Raw genomic sequence first — 16,113 nt, 5'->3', positions numbered from 1 at the left:
ATTAATAGTCTTACATTGTTCTTTTCATAGTAAAGTCCATGTCACTTGACAGTTAGCTACTTTTGTTGTTGTATAAGCCAAGTCTTTTCTCCCTAGAGATTATTCAAGGAAAGAAACCTTTTCAGAAGAGACTTCTTCATTTGAATTTGATCCAATATTTTTACAAAAAAACATTCATAATGATCTTAGACTCATTTATATATTCTTATATATTCATGAATAATCTCAGCTGCTTTGAGACAAAACTGTGGAAATATGGGGGTATGGTTTAAGAAAGGTTAGAAAAGTATTATAAAGATTCATTTTTAGTGAATGAGTGGTTGAAAATATTTTACTCTATTGAGAAGAAAAGTGTATCTCTGTTGTATATAGGGGTAAATATGAACCTGGCCATCATTACATAGAACTATAGTAGACAGTCACATGGAAGTTATTGTCCATAAGTATTTTTCCCCATAATTTGCTACAAGAAGAAAATTTCACATTACTGATATTAGCATTTTAAAAACTCTTTTTCTTACAAGTGCCTTTAAATTGGGGTTTGAAAACATTTATTTCCACAAATTAGGTCAATTTCATTAATAATTTTGCAAATCATGGTATCTTTATTTTTCTACAAAAATAATTTCAGAGCAGGTAAGAATGTTCAATTAACTTAGTAAATTAAGTATTAATATTATATTTAAAGCCCCCTTTATAAGTTTTTATAAGTATATTATCAACTTTATTTGCTGTAGTCACTCAGTAAAAGAGGCAATTACTTTCTCAACCAATGAGAAATCCAAATAATTTTGTGATACATAAAGTATAACTAATAATTTAAATATTAGAATCTCCTCTCAAAAGAATCTGAACTGGAATATGCTTAGAACACAAACTTAATCAGAACTATGTTTGTTATGTTACATTATGGTATGATTGTTGTCTGTTTTTTATATGGGAACTTAACATTTATCTGTTACATCAGTAGTCATACAAATTCAATTCATTTATTTAACATTGATTCATGTGTGTAACATTTTATGGCATATTAACAAAGAAATGTGGTTTATAAGAGATGTCTATACAAGTAATTTTAATCCCATATGCCAAGTATCTGAGAGTATAAGGGAACAAATATATTTATTATGTTTTGAGGCGTCTTATGGGATATTATGTATGAATCTTAAAATTATGTTTATTAAGATGTTAGAACATATACAGAGAAAAATTCATGATCAGAGTTTCACATCTACCATCACCTAAATTCATATAAGTGTTAACATACTAGTATGTTCTTAAACTACAAATTATTTTTCTAGAAATGTGTTCTGCTATTATTGAAAGTGTAGTATAACTAGTTCAGCACTTTCATAGTATCAAATCTTTGAAAGCTTTTACAGTATGCTACATGATTCAATAAATATCATTTGCTATATTATAGGAATGTTAAACTGACCAATAGTAGATTTGTCTGAGGGAAATACAGCACTGATAGTTAAAGATAGTTAAAGCACTACTTTGAGGAAGGTGTAATATGAAAGCGGAAATAAAATAGTAGATATAGAATATTTTTGCTTATGCCATTCAACAGGTGTGCTGTTTTCAGTCTGTAGGTTCTGCAAGTGTAGATCTTCTGAATCAGATATTGACAGTAATGGGAATGATACATACAGAAGGACCTTCATGGTAAGCTTCTAAATAAAGCCCAGATTTGTTTCATGTGTCCTATATTACTCCCACATCTACATGAATATATTCTTGTTTCTTCTAGATAAGTTACATTTCTGCATAGGAAAATATTGAATATATTGTGATGTCATAGATAATTTCTAAGGCTTCACATGAACACCTACAAGTTCCCTCTTCTACATAATATTTTCTGTTCTATGGTTATTATACATATTGTAGATGATAAAGATGACTTATTCTCTTTGGTCTGGGAGACACGCAAGGCATTGATAACTTATCTATGTCAATTTTATCAGGTGTTGAAAAGTACTTAAGAACCATTACATACACTACCACCACCACCACCTAAAACAACAACAACAACAAAGAATTAGCGAATGTATGTCTAAGAATATTCCAATGGTAGAAATGATGAAGTTGGGGTGCAGGGAGTTTTATCATGTGGTCCAAAATTACCTTCATAGCAAAGAAAAGAACCTGAAACAACATCAGAAGCCACATGGCACCAGAGTTCACATTAATCACCAGTGATGACACTTCTGTTACAAGAATGTCCAAGAACCACTCTGGATATACAATTGAAAACCATTCTTGTAAGTTTAATGAGCTGTTTGTAAATGTTGCAAGCCTTTGAGAAGTGTACACAGATGTTTAATAATGCAACAGCAATGATGAGCTGGATGCTCCTAGATATCCAGATGATGCTCTAAATATGTTCTTCATAAAACAACAGCTTCAAGTAATGACTATATTAATTTATATTCTCACCTTAGAATTTATAAATTTTTAAATTTATATTCTCATTTTATTTTATTTTAGAGTGTCTGCATATTTGATATTTGTTTGTGCACCACATGCATGCCTGGTGGTGTGTAGGTCAGAAAAGACATTGGAACCGTGAGAACTGTAGCTGCAAATAGTTGTGAACCACTTAGTATATGCTAGAAATTGAACTGGGATCCTCTATAAAATAAAATAAAATAAAATAAAATAAAATAAAATAAAATAAAAAAAAACAAATAAACTAAAATAGTGATATCAATCACCGAACCATCTCTCCACCCTCATATTGAAGAGTGTTAAAATTATAGAGAATATATTTCTCAAAAGCAGGTTTCCTTTTCTAACCTTTCAAACATGTTGCTAAAAGTAAAAAACAATTAAGTCATTTAAAATACATGATTATAGTATAAAGATACACTGAGACTTAAAATAAACCCTTGTACTTTTAGGCACAACTCTAATTTCCAAGGAGAAATAGACAACCACAGAAGGTCGACTGTGATTATTGGAAGAGGAACTCTCTGTTCACTGAATACCTACTATATGTTCACCATTAGAAAAGCTAAGGAGGCAGTTTTTCATGGGCATACACATGCTTCAGGACAGTTCTTGTTTAAACTCTCATCTCTCAATTAAGCCTCCTAAAAGGTCAATGGGACAGTGTTACAATGTCACAGAATTCATTTTTGTGGGCCTTAGTCAAGATCCTGCTGGGCAAAAGGCATTATTTGTCTTATTTTCACTCACCTACATTGTGACAATGCTGGGAAACTTGCTCATTGCAGTGACAGTGATTGCCAGCCCGTCCTTAAACTCCCCAATGTACTTCTTTCTTGCCTGTCTGTCAGTCCTGGATGCTTTTTATTGCAATACCATCTCACCAAACTTGATTATAGGCTTATTAAAAGATAAAAAGACAATCTCCTTCAGAGCTTGCATGTTCCAGCTCTTTGTAGAGCACTTATTTGGTGGTGTTGAGGTCTTCCTTCTGGTATTCATGGCCTATGACCGCTATGTGGCCATTTGCAAGCCACTGCACTATTTGACTATTATGAACCAGAGGGTGTGCATTCTCCTGTTGCTGGTAGCTGGAATTGGAGGCATTGTACACTCAATGATTCAAGTTCTGACTGTGTATAAACTTCCTTTTTGTGGTCCCAATGTCATTGATCATTTCATGTGTGACATGAATCCATTACTGGGACTTGCATGCACTGACACCTACTTTCTTGGGATCACTGTCATTGCCAATGGTGGAGTAATCTGTGTGGGGATTTTCACCTTTCTCTTAGTCTCCTATGGAATCATTCTAAATTCTCTTAAGACTCACAGTCAAGAAGGGAGGCACAAGGCACTGTCTACTTGCAGCTCACATATCATGGTGGTTGTCTGCTTCTTTGCTCCATGTATTTTTATATATGCTAGACCTGTCTCCAACTTTCCAGTTGATAAATATATTGCTGTGTTTTATACAGTTGTTAGCCCCATGCTGAATCCATTGATGTATAACTTGAGGAATTCAGAGATGAAAAATTCTATTAAAAAGCTTTGGTGTAAAACGCCAGCATAGAAGAAAATTGTTTTCTCACTGAATATTATTAACTGTAAATTGAAAATCAGAAATAAACTCTAACAAGGGATGCTATGCTTTCCTCATGTAGGCATGTTGATATTTTACATAGTCATTGTAAGTGAAGAATACATTTCCAGTTGAGATTATGATCAATGTGAGCTTTAGCACTTGATGGCATAGGCTAGAGAATTATTACAAGATGAAAATTGTTATGGGACTCTTTCATATTATAAGTAACAATAAAACAAAATCACCTTGAAATTTATTTTTTCAGGTAGCAATGAAGTGAAATTAAAAAAATGTCATTGTGGGAAATTTTTAATCATCTATACTCATGAGAAAAAAATATCCCCAAGACTTGAGATAGCAATTGTTCAATGAATGAATGATCATAGTAGACTTGTGTGTCTATGTTATACACATTGATTATGAGTGCTCCCTTTCTTTGTTTCAAGGTCTCTGACATTTTATTTTTAAATATTTGGATAGCTTTGAAACACTAACTAGTTGATGACACCAGCAGACAACAGTTTTAAATGATCACATGCTGCTGCAAATAAATCTCAAATATTCTTGAAGAACAAGCTAAGTTGAATCGTACACATATTTCTACAATATTCATTATCAATACATTTATTTATGTTTTTCAATAATAGGTATCTCTCATCTGGTCTTCATATTGGTAAAGACTTTATCAATGAACTATTATGTGTAAATACCAAGTTTACTAAAAGTTACATTCTACTTCAACATTTTACTTAAATACTTAAAAGCACTTTATTTTGGTATAATCAAAATTTTATTTTGTAACTTCTGTAAAAAACAAAACACTACTAAATTTCTTGTCAGTCTTCATTTATTCTGGGAGATCACAAACCTCACAAAGCGAGGTAACATTATTTTAGTTCAGTATGGAATATTACATACAGTTATATCTATGCTTTGATATGGTTTCCTTTGTATCCTTGATTTTAATAATAATAATAATGTCTACAGTGCGATATTATGATAAATATACAATCCATAATAGAGATTGCTCCAATAAAAAGGATACTTTTTAATATGTCACATGTAGCATTTTGTGTATTGTTTGCTTCTTTGCAAACCTAGCCAAATTTACTATTTTAGTATCACTCCCACTACAGTTGAGTTGTATTACCTACAGCTTTATATGCATTCACTATATGAGACAAGTTGAACTTCATATACATAAGAAGAACATGTCTGGAGGTATAGATGAACCTGTGATTGTAACTTTCATCATTTAGAAATATTGTATTAATCATACTGCCCTGTAGTACATGTTGCTTACTTCTAATTTTAGAGGGGATTACCTATTCTGAAAATTAATGAAAGTAGTTTCTGTACCTTTCTGATGCCATTCCTGTCTTTCCACAAACTTAATCAGCTTAACATCACATTTATGTATCATTAAAATATATTTTGAGGTTTTCATTAATTTCGGATAGTAAATAAAATTCATGGCACACAAATCATTTTGTAACAATCATTACAAATCGTTACTCTGGATCCAGAGTCCACATATAATAATCCAACTCAGGGCTGAAAGCAACCAAGTAGACACAAAGAGAACTATACAAAGAATTAACAAAACTGAGAGATGGTTCTTTCAGAAACTCAACAAGATAGATAAACCCTTAGCCAAACTAATTACAAGGCACAGAGAGAGTACTCAAATTAACAAAGTTAGAAATGAAAAGAGAGACACAACAAGAGAAACTAAGGAAATTAAAAGCATCATCAGATACTACTACAAAAGCCTATACTCAACAAAACTGGAAAATCTAGATGAAGTCGAGGATTTTCTAGACAGATACTAGATACAAAATTTAAATTAGGACCAGATAAATCATTTAAACAGTTCTATAACCCCTACTGAAATAGAAGCCATCATTAAAAGTCTTCCAACCAGCCAGAAAATGCCCAGGAACAGATGGTTTTAGTGCAGAATTCTATCAGACCTTCAATGAAGACCTAATTCCAATACTTCTCAAACTATTTCACAAAATAGAGACAGAAGGAATAATACTCAATACATTCTATGAAACCAGTTACACTGATACCTAAATCACAAAAATACCCAAAAAAGAAAGAGAACGTCAGACCAATTTTTCTTATGAATATCAATGCAAAAATACTCAATAATATACTCACAAACTGAATCCAAGAATATATCAAAGCAATCATTTACCATTATCAAGTATGCTTCATCCCAGGGATATAGGGGTAGTTCAATATATGGAAATCTATCAACATAATCCACTATATAAACAATCTCAAAGAAAATAAACACGTTATCATCTCTTTAGGTGCTGAAGGAACCCTTGACAAAATACAACACAACTTCATGTTAAAAGAATTAGAGCGATCAGAAAGTCAAGGCCCATACCTAAACATGATAAAAGCAATATACAGCAAACCAATAGCCAACATCAAAGTAAATGGAGAGAAACTTGAAGCAATCCTACTAAAATCAGGGACAAGACAAGGTTGCCTACTCTTCCCCTATCTATTAATATAGTACTTGAAGTTCTAGCCAGAGCAATTAGGCAATAAAAGGAGATAAAAGGGATACAAATTGGAATGGAGGAAGTTAACATATAACTATTTGAGTGATGTGATAATATACATAAGCAACCCCCCAAAATCCACTAGAGAACTCCTTCAACTGATAAACAACTTTAGCAAAGTGACTGGATATAAAATTAAATCTAACAAATCAGTAGCCTTCTTCTACTCAAAAGATAAAAGGGCTGAAAAAAATTAGGGAAATAATGCCCTTCACAATAGTCACAAATAATATAAAATATCTTGGTGAGACTGTAACCAAGCAAGTGATCTGTATGACAAGAATTTCAAGTCTCTGAAGAAAGAAATCAAAGAGGGCCTCAGAAGATGCAAAGATCTCCTATACTCATTGATCGGCAGGATGAACTGTAAAAATGGCCATCTTGCCAAAAGCAATATACAGATTCAATGCAATCCCCATAAAAATTCCAACTCAATTCTTCACAGAGATAGAAAGAGCAATTCTCAAATTCATCTGGAATAACAAAAAAACCCAGGATAGCAAAAACTATTCACAATAAGAGAACTTCTGGGGCAATCACCATCCCCGACCTTAAGCTTTACTACAGAGCAATAGTGATAAAAACCACATGGTATTGGCAGAGACAGGCAGGTAGATCAATGGAATAGAATTGAAGACCCAGAAATAAACCCATACATTTATGGTAACTTGGTCTTTGATAAAGAAGCCAAAACCATCCAGTGGTTGACAGAATTTAAAAAAAAAATGGTGCTGTCTCAACTGGTAGTCAGCATGTAGATGAATGCAAATTATCCATTCTTATCTTCTTGTACAAATCTCAAGTCTAAGTGAATCAAGGACCTTCACATAAGACCAGATATGATGAATCTAGTAGAAGACAAAGTGGGAAACAACATCAAACACATTGGCACAGGGGAAAATTTCCTGAACAGATCACCAATGGCTCATGCTCTAAGATCAACAATTAGCAAATGAGACCTCATAGAATTGAAAAGCTTCTGTAAAGTAAAGGAAACCGTCAATAAGATAAAACAGATTGGTAAAAGATCTTTAGCAACCCTACATCTGATAAAGGGCTAATATCCAAAATATACAAAGAACTCATGAAGTTAGACTTCAGAGAACCAAATAACTCTACTAAAAAATGGGGTATAGAGCTAATCAAAGAATTCTCAATTGAGGAATCTCAAATGGCTGAGAAGCACTTAAAGACATGTTCAACATGGCCTATTTCTGTAGGGGCTGTGAAGAAATTCATTACTAAATTATAAAACATAATAATTTTCTGGCTAACATCTGTATCTGTTATGTATTACTCTCACTGGAATTCACAAGGATCATCTGATATAGCAACTTCATTCAGATAAAAACAAAATGTCAGTAATTCGTTGAACTCAAGACAACATGTGAATCATGATAACACGTGAAAATGTGTAATTTCTTCATCTTTAACCAATAACTGAATTTTAGAAATTTCATCATGTTAGATTAATATCCCATATTAAATATGTACTTGAATGTGTCTTTTTAAACTTACCAGTGAGAGACAGAGGTACAGCAATAAGCATAGTTATCCATGTCAGAGGTTGCTAATTTATCTGTATAATATGTATGCAGAAATAGAGAATTTTTAGTGGAACCTATGAGGGTTTTGTATAACAAAACAGTGATTTACAAATAAAACCACAATGAACTGTGCTCAATGTAGCAAGTGACAAGCATAGTTATAGGGACAACAGGGGAAGTGCCTGGGCACTGTGGTAATTGGTATCTCCTGGTCAGAAACATTTATTTTACTAGTAATGGATTATAATAAGTGATCAAATGAATGGACTAAATTCACTACAGCTCCACAGAGATTCTGGTATCATTCAAAGGTCTCTATTCCAAACAAATGTTCAGAACTATGACTGGCTGCTGTCTTTTCAAGAATTTTAACGTCAACTACAACAGATTCTGCAGTTTAAAATTTCCTCAGAGCCTTAGAGCTTCTTTGATAGAGTCTCTTTCACTGTAGAGTAAGGCAGTGCTCTGCTGAGGTGTGGCTGGGAAATGGGGTAGGGATGCCTTTGTCTTTACACTGGGTCACACATGTCTTGCTTTCTCTAAGTACTTTATAATAGGTTATTATTAGTCTTACTTTGGAATTGTTCTTTTCATAGTAAAGGCCACATCTCTTGGCAGTTAACTACTTTTGTTGTTGTATCAGCCAAGTCTTTTCTCCCAAGAGATTATTCAAGGACATAAATCTTTTCAGAAAGAGACTTCCTCATTTGAATTTGATCCAATAATTTTAACAAATAAATTATAATTACCTTAGAGTCACTTATATATTCATATATATTCATTGGTATTCTTGGTTGTTTTGACTTAAAACTGTGGAAATATAGGGGTATGATTTAAGAAAGGTGAGAAATGTATTCTATAGATCCATTTTCAGTAAGTGTATTTTTAAAGACATTTTCCTCTGCTCAGGAGAAGTGTATCACTATTGTGTCTATGGGGTAAATCTGAAATCTGACCTGTCCATCATTACATAGAACTAGAGGAGAAAGTCACATGGAACTCATTGTATATCCTTCATGAGTAGTCTATTATCCCCGTACTACAAAGAGAAATGTCACATAATTGATATTAGTTTTTTATATATATGAATCTTTTGCTTATTGCTCCCTTAAATGATGGGATTGAAAAATTTTATTTTCCCAAATTTGGTCAATTTCACTCACAATTGTACAAATCATAGAATATTTATTTTTCTTCAAAAATATTTTTGGAGCAGGTAAGAATGTTTAATTAGCTTTGCATATTAAGTGTTGATGTCATACTTAAAGGTCCTCATATAGGTTTTCAAAAGTATATTCACAACTTTATGTATCGTAGTCATCATCAGGGAAAGAGGTCATCACTTTCTCCACCACAGAAAAATCCACCAAGTAATTCAACATGTGAGTTCTTGAGCTAATGGAGTAGGCAAGGTGGGTAACTACTTTTGTGATACATGAAGTACAACTAATATTCTAATTATTAGATAATCCCTACAAATACATCTGAATGGAAAAAAATGTTAGAACATAGAAGTTAATCAGAACTATGTTTGTTATGTTATGGCCTGGTTGTTATTTTGTATACAGGAAAGTAACAATTATTACAGTAACCATATAAATTCAATTTATTTGACATTGATTCATGTTTGTTACATTTTGTATGGCATGTTAACAAAGAAATGTAGTTTATAAGGTATGTTTATATGAGAAGATTTAGTCACATTTGTAAGTAGAGTATAAGGGAACAAATATATTTATTTATATTCTGTAGCTTTTGTATGAGCATTCACGTATGAATCTTAAATTGATGATTATAAAGATGATAATGTATACATGAGGAAAATCCATGATCAGAGACTGCCACATCTACCATCTCCTAGATTCATATAAATGTTAGAATATTACTATGAACTTAAACTATGAATTAGATTTTTAGAAATGTGTTATACTTTTATTGAATATAAACTGTAATTAGTCCATCATTCTCATAGTATGAAATCCTTGAAAGCTTTTACAGTATATTATATGGTTCAATAATTATCATTTGCTATATTAAAGGAATGTTAAACTGAGAAATAGTATATTTGTCCTAGAAAAATACAGCACTGATAGTTAAGGAAAGTTAAAGCACTACTTTGAGGAAGGTGAAATGTGAAAGCAAAAATAGTAGATATAGAATATTTTTGCTTATGTCATTCAACAGGTGTGCTGTTTTCAGTCTGTGGATTCTGCAAGTGCAGATCTCCTGAATCAGATGTTGACAGTAATGGAAATGATACACACAGAAGGACCTTCATGGTAAGCTTCTAAATAAAACCCAGATTTGTTTCATGTGTCCTGTATTACTCCCACATCTACAGGAATACAGTTTTTATAGATAAGATACATTTCTGGATAGAAAAATATTGTGTATATTTATGCATATATAAATGTATATGAATATATGTTGCAAATATATATATACCCTAAGGCTTATATAGCTTTTAATTTAGTTATATATCTCAGTATTATTCATTAATTTTAATATGTATCATATATATCACACTACATAATTTGTATATATTTGTAATTATACTTAGAAAATGGTGAGTTATATTTTTCCTTTCACCAGATATAGAGTTTCTTTTTAGTGAGGTTTTGAGGAAACTGAACATAAACACACACACACACACACACACACATATATATATATGTGTATATATATATATGTGTGTGTATATATATGTATATGTATATATATATATATATATATATATATATATATATATATATATATCTCACATACACATATATTAAATAGCATCATATTTCCTGGTTCTTGGCAATCATCTTTATTATGTGGTTGATTGAGATGATTTATTTTATTTGATCATGGGAGACACTCAAAGCATTGATAACTGTTATCATCTATATAGATTTTTATCAGGTATTGAGAAGTAATTTAGGACCATTACATACAACATATACAACACCAACACCTACAACAAAGTGTTAGAGAACATATATATGTATAGATATAGACATATATATGTGTGTGTATATATGAATATTCCAATGGTAGACATGATGAAATTGGGGTACAAGGAGGTTTATCATGTGGTCCAATGCTCCCTTTGTAGTAAAAAAAAAAAGAGCCTGAGACAGAATCAGAAGGCACAGGCACCAGAGTTCACAATAGTCACCAGTGATGACACTTCTGTAGCAAGAATGTCCAAGAACCTCTCTGGATACCATTCAAGAAGATAATTGAAATTAGTATCAGCTTACCCATTATTATTTGTAGTTGGTAACTAGTTTTTAAGAAACCTTAATAAGTTTGGAAATATTTGCAGGACTCTGTATATCACATAACATGTAGATAGAATAGAAAGAAATAAGGCTGTACTCTTTTGGTAGTTCCCTGGAAATGGTTCTGACTGCATCTCTTTGAATCCTTTGATTTTTACTGAAGAAGGAAATACATTATTACTTATATTTAGAAAGTGATGAGACATATCTTTCCTTTCACCAGTTATAGAGTTACTCTTTAGTAAGTTTTTGGGGAATCTGAACACTGACCTACTGTTTGATCCTTTAAAGACATATACATATTGCAATGCTCTACTTTTGCTTACTTCTGCCTTTAGTTTCTATATTCTGCTCTTTCATTAACTAAGCAATTCCAAGATTTCTAATAGTGAAGTAACTTTAGCTGCTGTTGTTGGTTACATTAAGGTGTTGTAGCAGACTAGTTAAATGATATTGTTATAAGTGAACACAGTGTGTTAGGAATAGGTATAGGCATAGTAAAGTGGACAGGATTATGACTTCAGAAACACCTGGCAATCCCAGATAGATAAAACATCAGTGTGGTGTATCGTAATGTAGTTACAAAATAAAATTTAAAGTCATCCTTTTAAATTTAATGTGAAGATTGTAAAAGTGGCAGCTTCTATGAAGTACATACAGATGTCTAATAATGCAGTGGAATCAATGATCTGTGTGATCCCAGATGTCTAGATGATGTTTTAAATATGCTCTTCATAAAACAACACCTTCAAACAGTGACTGTATTACTTGATATACTCATTTAAAAATATTTATTTTATGTGAATGTTTGTCTTCATGTATGTATGTATACCAACCACATGCATGCATGGTGCCTTGTAGGTCAGAAGAGATGTTGAACCCATGGGAACTAGAGTTACAGATGGTTGTGAACCATTATGTGTATGTCAAGATTAAACTAGGGTTCTCTGTAAGAGGAAATCATGTTCTTAACTACTGAATTAAATCTCCAGTTTTATATTGAAGGCTGGTGACATAATAGACAATATATTTCTAAAAAGCAGGTGGCCTTTTCAACATTTCTAATATGTTTGCCAAAAGCAACATGTTTTACATTATAAGTTTATGTATAGGAGTATATTGCAGAGATTCATTGAGACTTATAATAAACCCTTGTACTTTCAGGCACAACTAAAATTTCCATGGAGGAATGGAATCAGCATCAGGAACACAGACTGCTCACTAAACACCTACTGTATGTTCACCATTGTAAAAGCAATAGAGGAAATGGTTTTCATGCTAAAAGAGATTCATGACTACATGCATATTTTGGAACAAGTCTTGTTTGAGCTCCCACCTCTGAAATAAGCCTCCTAAAGAGGTCAATGGGACAAACCCACAATGTCACAGAATTCATTTTTGTGGGCCTTAGCCAAGATCCTGCTGGGCAAAGAGCATTATTTGTCTTGTTTTCACTCACCTACATTGTGACAATGCTGGGCAACTTGCTCATTGCAGTGACAGTGATTGCCAGCCCTTCCTTAAACTCCCCAATGTACTTCTTTCTTGCCTGTCTGTCAGTCCTGGATGCTCTTTATTGCAATACTATCTCACCAAATTTGATTATAGACTTATTAAAAGATAAAAAGGCAATCTCTTTCAGAGCTTGCATGCTCCAGCTCTTTGTAGAGCACTTATTTGGTGGTGTTGAGGTCTTTCTTCTGGTATTCATGGCCTATGACCGCTATGTGGCCATCTGCAAGCCACTGCACTATTTGACCATTATGAACCAGAGGGTGTGCATTCTCTTGTTGTTGGTAGCTGGAATTGGAGGCACTGTACACTCAATGATTCAAGTTCTGACTGTGTATAAACTTCCTTTTTGTGGTCCCAATGTCATTGATCATTTCATGTGTGACATGAATCAATTACTGGGACTTGCATGCACTGACACCTACTTTCTTGGGATCACTGTCATTGCCAATGGTGGAGTAATCTGTGTGGGAATTTTCACCTTTCTCTTAGTCTCCTATGGAATCATCCTAAACTCTCTTAAGACTCACAGTCGGGAAGGAAGGCACAAAGCTCTGTTCACCTGCAGCTCACATATCATGGTGGTTGTCTGCTTTTTTGCTCCCTGTAGTTTTATATATGCTAGACCTGTCTCCAGCTTTCCAGTTGATAAGTATATTGCTGTGTTTTATACAGTTGTTAGCCCCATGCTGAATCCATTGATATATACCTTGAGAAATTCAGAGATGAAAAATTCTATTAAAAAGCTCTGGTGCAAAACTCTAACAACATAAAATTGTTTTCTCACTGGATATGTTATTAACTATAATTGAAAATTAGAAATAAACTCTAAATAAGGATGCTGTGCTTTCCTCATGTAGGCATATTTTGTTACACAAAGTCATTGAAAATTAAGAATAAATTTTCAGTTGAAATTATGATCAAGGTAGTTGTGAGTCTTATTACTTATGGGTTGAGCCTAGGGAATGTTTAGAAGATGGAAATGGTCATGGGACTCTTTTCTATCACAAGTAACGATAAAACAGAGCCACATTGAGTTTTATTTTTCTCTGGTAGCATTGATTGCAGTGAGACTAACAAAAAAGTCAGTATGGGAAATTGGAATCACCCACAATCATGAGAAAATATAAAAGACTGATACCCAAATATCAGTGATTAAAATAAGGTTTTTGAGTTAGCAAATTTTGACTAATGTTTCAGTATAGTGGACTTGTATGTCTATGTCAAATATATGGTTTTATGAGTTTTCCCAATTCTTACCTCAGAATCTCTCTATTTTACTTTTGAGTATGTATATAGCAGTGAAACTGTGCCTAGCTGATGATATGAGCAGTCAATAATTTCTACTGATCATATGCTGCTGCAACTAAATCCTACATTCTGAATACCAAGTTTAGCCTAAGTGAGAAAAGATTTCTATATCTTTATTACCAATTAACATATTTAATATTTATATTTTCACATAGTTGATATGTCTCATGTCTTAATGTGGTGAAGAATTTTTCAATAAACTGTTATGTGTAAATATCATGTTTAGTCAAAACTGCATTGCACTTCAACACTTTACTTAGATATTAAAGAATATTTTTTTAAATAATCAAAATTTTATTCTATAATTTCTGTAAAAAAAAAAAAAGTACTAAGCACTAAGTTTCTTCAACCATTTTGGGAGATCACAACCAAAAAAAAGATAACGCTATTTTCATTGCAATGTGGAACATTACTTAGAGTTACATCTATTCTTTCATGTGGTTTTGCTTTAAATCCTTGCTTTTAAATAAATATTATTGTGTTATTCAAGGTCTACATTGTGATGTTATGATAAACATATAATCCATAATAAAGAGATTGCTCCAGTGAAGAAATTATTTCTTTCAGTATCTCACATGTAGCTTTCCATATTGTTTGCTTCTTACAAACCTAGCCAGGCAAAATCTACTATTTTAGCAGTACTGCCAGTACAGTTGAGGTTTATTACCTATAGTTTTATATGCATTCACCAGAAAAGACAAATAGTACATTCATATACATGAGAAAAAAAATGTCTTACAACTTGCATCATACAGAAACAACTGTCTTAATCAAACTGCCCTCTAGTATATGTAGTTTATTTCTAAATTTAATAGGGCTTACCTATATTGTAAAAATTACTGAAACTAGTTTCTGTAGCTTTCCCATACCATCCCTAGATCTTTCCTCAAACTTGATCAGTTTAACATCACATTTATATAGCTTTAAAATATATTTTGATACTTTTATTAATTTTTTATAATGAATGGCATTCACAGCACACAAATCATTTTCTAAAATCCGTATGGCTCCAGAATTCACATATTTCCCATTGTCTTAGGTCCTTTCTGGATACTATTTAATGGGAAATTAGAGTCAGTATTTGATTACAGTAGTTAATATATTTTATTTACACTAGTTGGCACTTATGTGGAAGAGTAAAAGTCAATATATATATATATATATATATATATATATATATATAGACTGTTGTAAGCTTCCTGCTGTGACTGTTAAATTCTCTTGTATGTTATTAGTAAAATAGAAAGAAGTAGGGCTGTATCTACCTTCTGAAAATTATTTGCTTATATAAGTATTTTAGAATTTTCCATATTAGTAGTATCAGGACTTTGCTAAATATCCAGACTTTGGAAAGATGGTTCATCAGTTAAGCATATAACTGATTGTTTTTAATATGGACATTTTGTTCCTAGTACCCACAGCAGATGGCTTACAACTGTCTAAATGTAGTTTCAGGGGGTCCTGATGACCTTAACTTCTGTGGGCACCTGAATTCTCATGGCACAAATGTATTCAGGCTCATAGACATACACATAAATTTAAAAATAAACTTTAGAAAACCAAAACACTATAAAAATATACCTTGAATGAAATAATGCAGAGGTTTGCAGCTGTTGCAAAACCTCAAAGTGAGGGTCAGATGAAGTAATTGCTATAGATATAAATATGTAAAGCACTTTTATAGTAACTGAATGCAATCTAAAATCAACAGTTTTAAGATTCACCGAGTGTTATGAAGACTGAAACAATTAGCGACAGGAAATTTCACATCTAATAGTCCATTAAAAAATGGGCTGGATGCTCCTAATGGCCAAGGTTATTTTTGAAAGTTAACTATCTAAGAAGGATAACTTCAA

At 32.4% G+C, this 16,113-nt stretch overlaps 2 protein-coding genes across 4 annotated transcripts; both read left to right on the top strand.

Annotated features, from left to right (window-relative positions):
• The first annotated feature begins 253 nt into the window (after positions 1–253).
• On the top strand, positions 254–5,432 carry LOC117703954 (olfactory receptor 4A5-like). The gene is made up of 3 exons (XM_076928283.1): positions 254–636; positions 1,589–1,668; positions 2,904–5,432. The coding sequence occupies exon 3, from the start codon at positions 3,035–3,037 to the stop codon at positions 4,022–4,024; it is 990 nt and encodes a 329-aa protein (XP_076784398.1). The 5' UTR covers positions 254–636; positions 1,589–1,668; positions 2,904–3,034; the 3' UTR covers positions 4,025–5,432.
• A 3,457-nt stretch (positions 5,433–8,889) lies between these two features.
• On the top strand, positions 8,890–14,747 carry LOC117703892 (olfactory receptor 4A5-like). 3 transcript variants are annotated; one of them, XM_076929129.1, is made up of 4 exons: positions 8,890–9,007; positions 9,483–9,577; positions 10,350–10,444; positions 12,599–14,747. In XM_076929129.1, the coding sequence occupies exon 4, from the start codon at positions 12,799–12,801 to the stop codon at positions 13,717–13,719; it is 921 nt and encodes a 306-aa protein (XP_076785244.1). In that variant the 5' UTR covers positions 8,890–9,007; positions 9,483–9,577; positions 10,350–10,444; positions 12,599–12,798; the 3' UTR covers positions 13,720–14,747. The 3 variants fall into 3 exon arrangements, with proteins under 3 accessions (XP_076785244.1, XP_076785246.1, XP_076785245.1); XM_076929130.1 differs by lacking the exon at positions 8,890–9,007 and adding an exon at positions 9,020–9,381; XM_076929131.1 differs by lacking the exon at positions 9,483–9,577.
• Positions 14,748–16,113: the final 1,366 nt, after the last annotated feature.

Source organism: Arvicanthis niloticus, chromosome 2 (genome assembly GCF_011762505.2).
Source record: "Arvicanthis niloticus isolate mArvNil1 chromosome 2, mArvNil1.pat.X, whole genome shotgun sequence".
Lineage (NCBI taxonomy): Eukaryota > Metazoa > Chordata > Mammalia > Rodentia > Muridae > Arvicanthis > Arvicanthis niloticus.
The sequence above is the reverse complement of the archived record's forward strand: the minus strand, read 5'-3'. Positions and strand labels throughout refer to the sequence as shown.

Coding starts and splice junctions, on each gene's coding strand:
- LOC117703954 (XM_076928283.1), top strand. CDS start 3,035: ATGGGCATACACATGCTTCAGGACAGTTCTTGTTTAAACTCTCATCTC.
- LOC117703892 (XM_076929131.1), top strand. CDS start 12,799: ATGGGACAAACCCACAATGTCACAGAATTCATTTTTGTGGGCCTTAGC.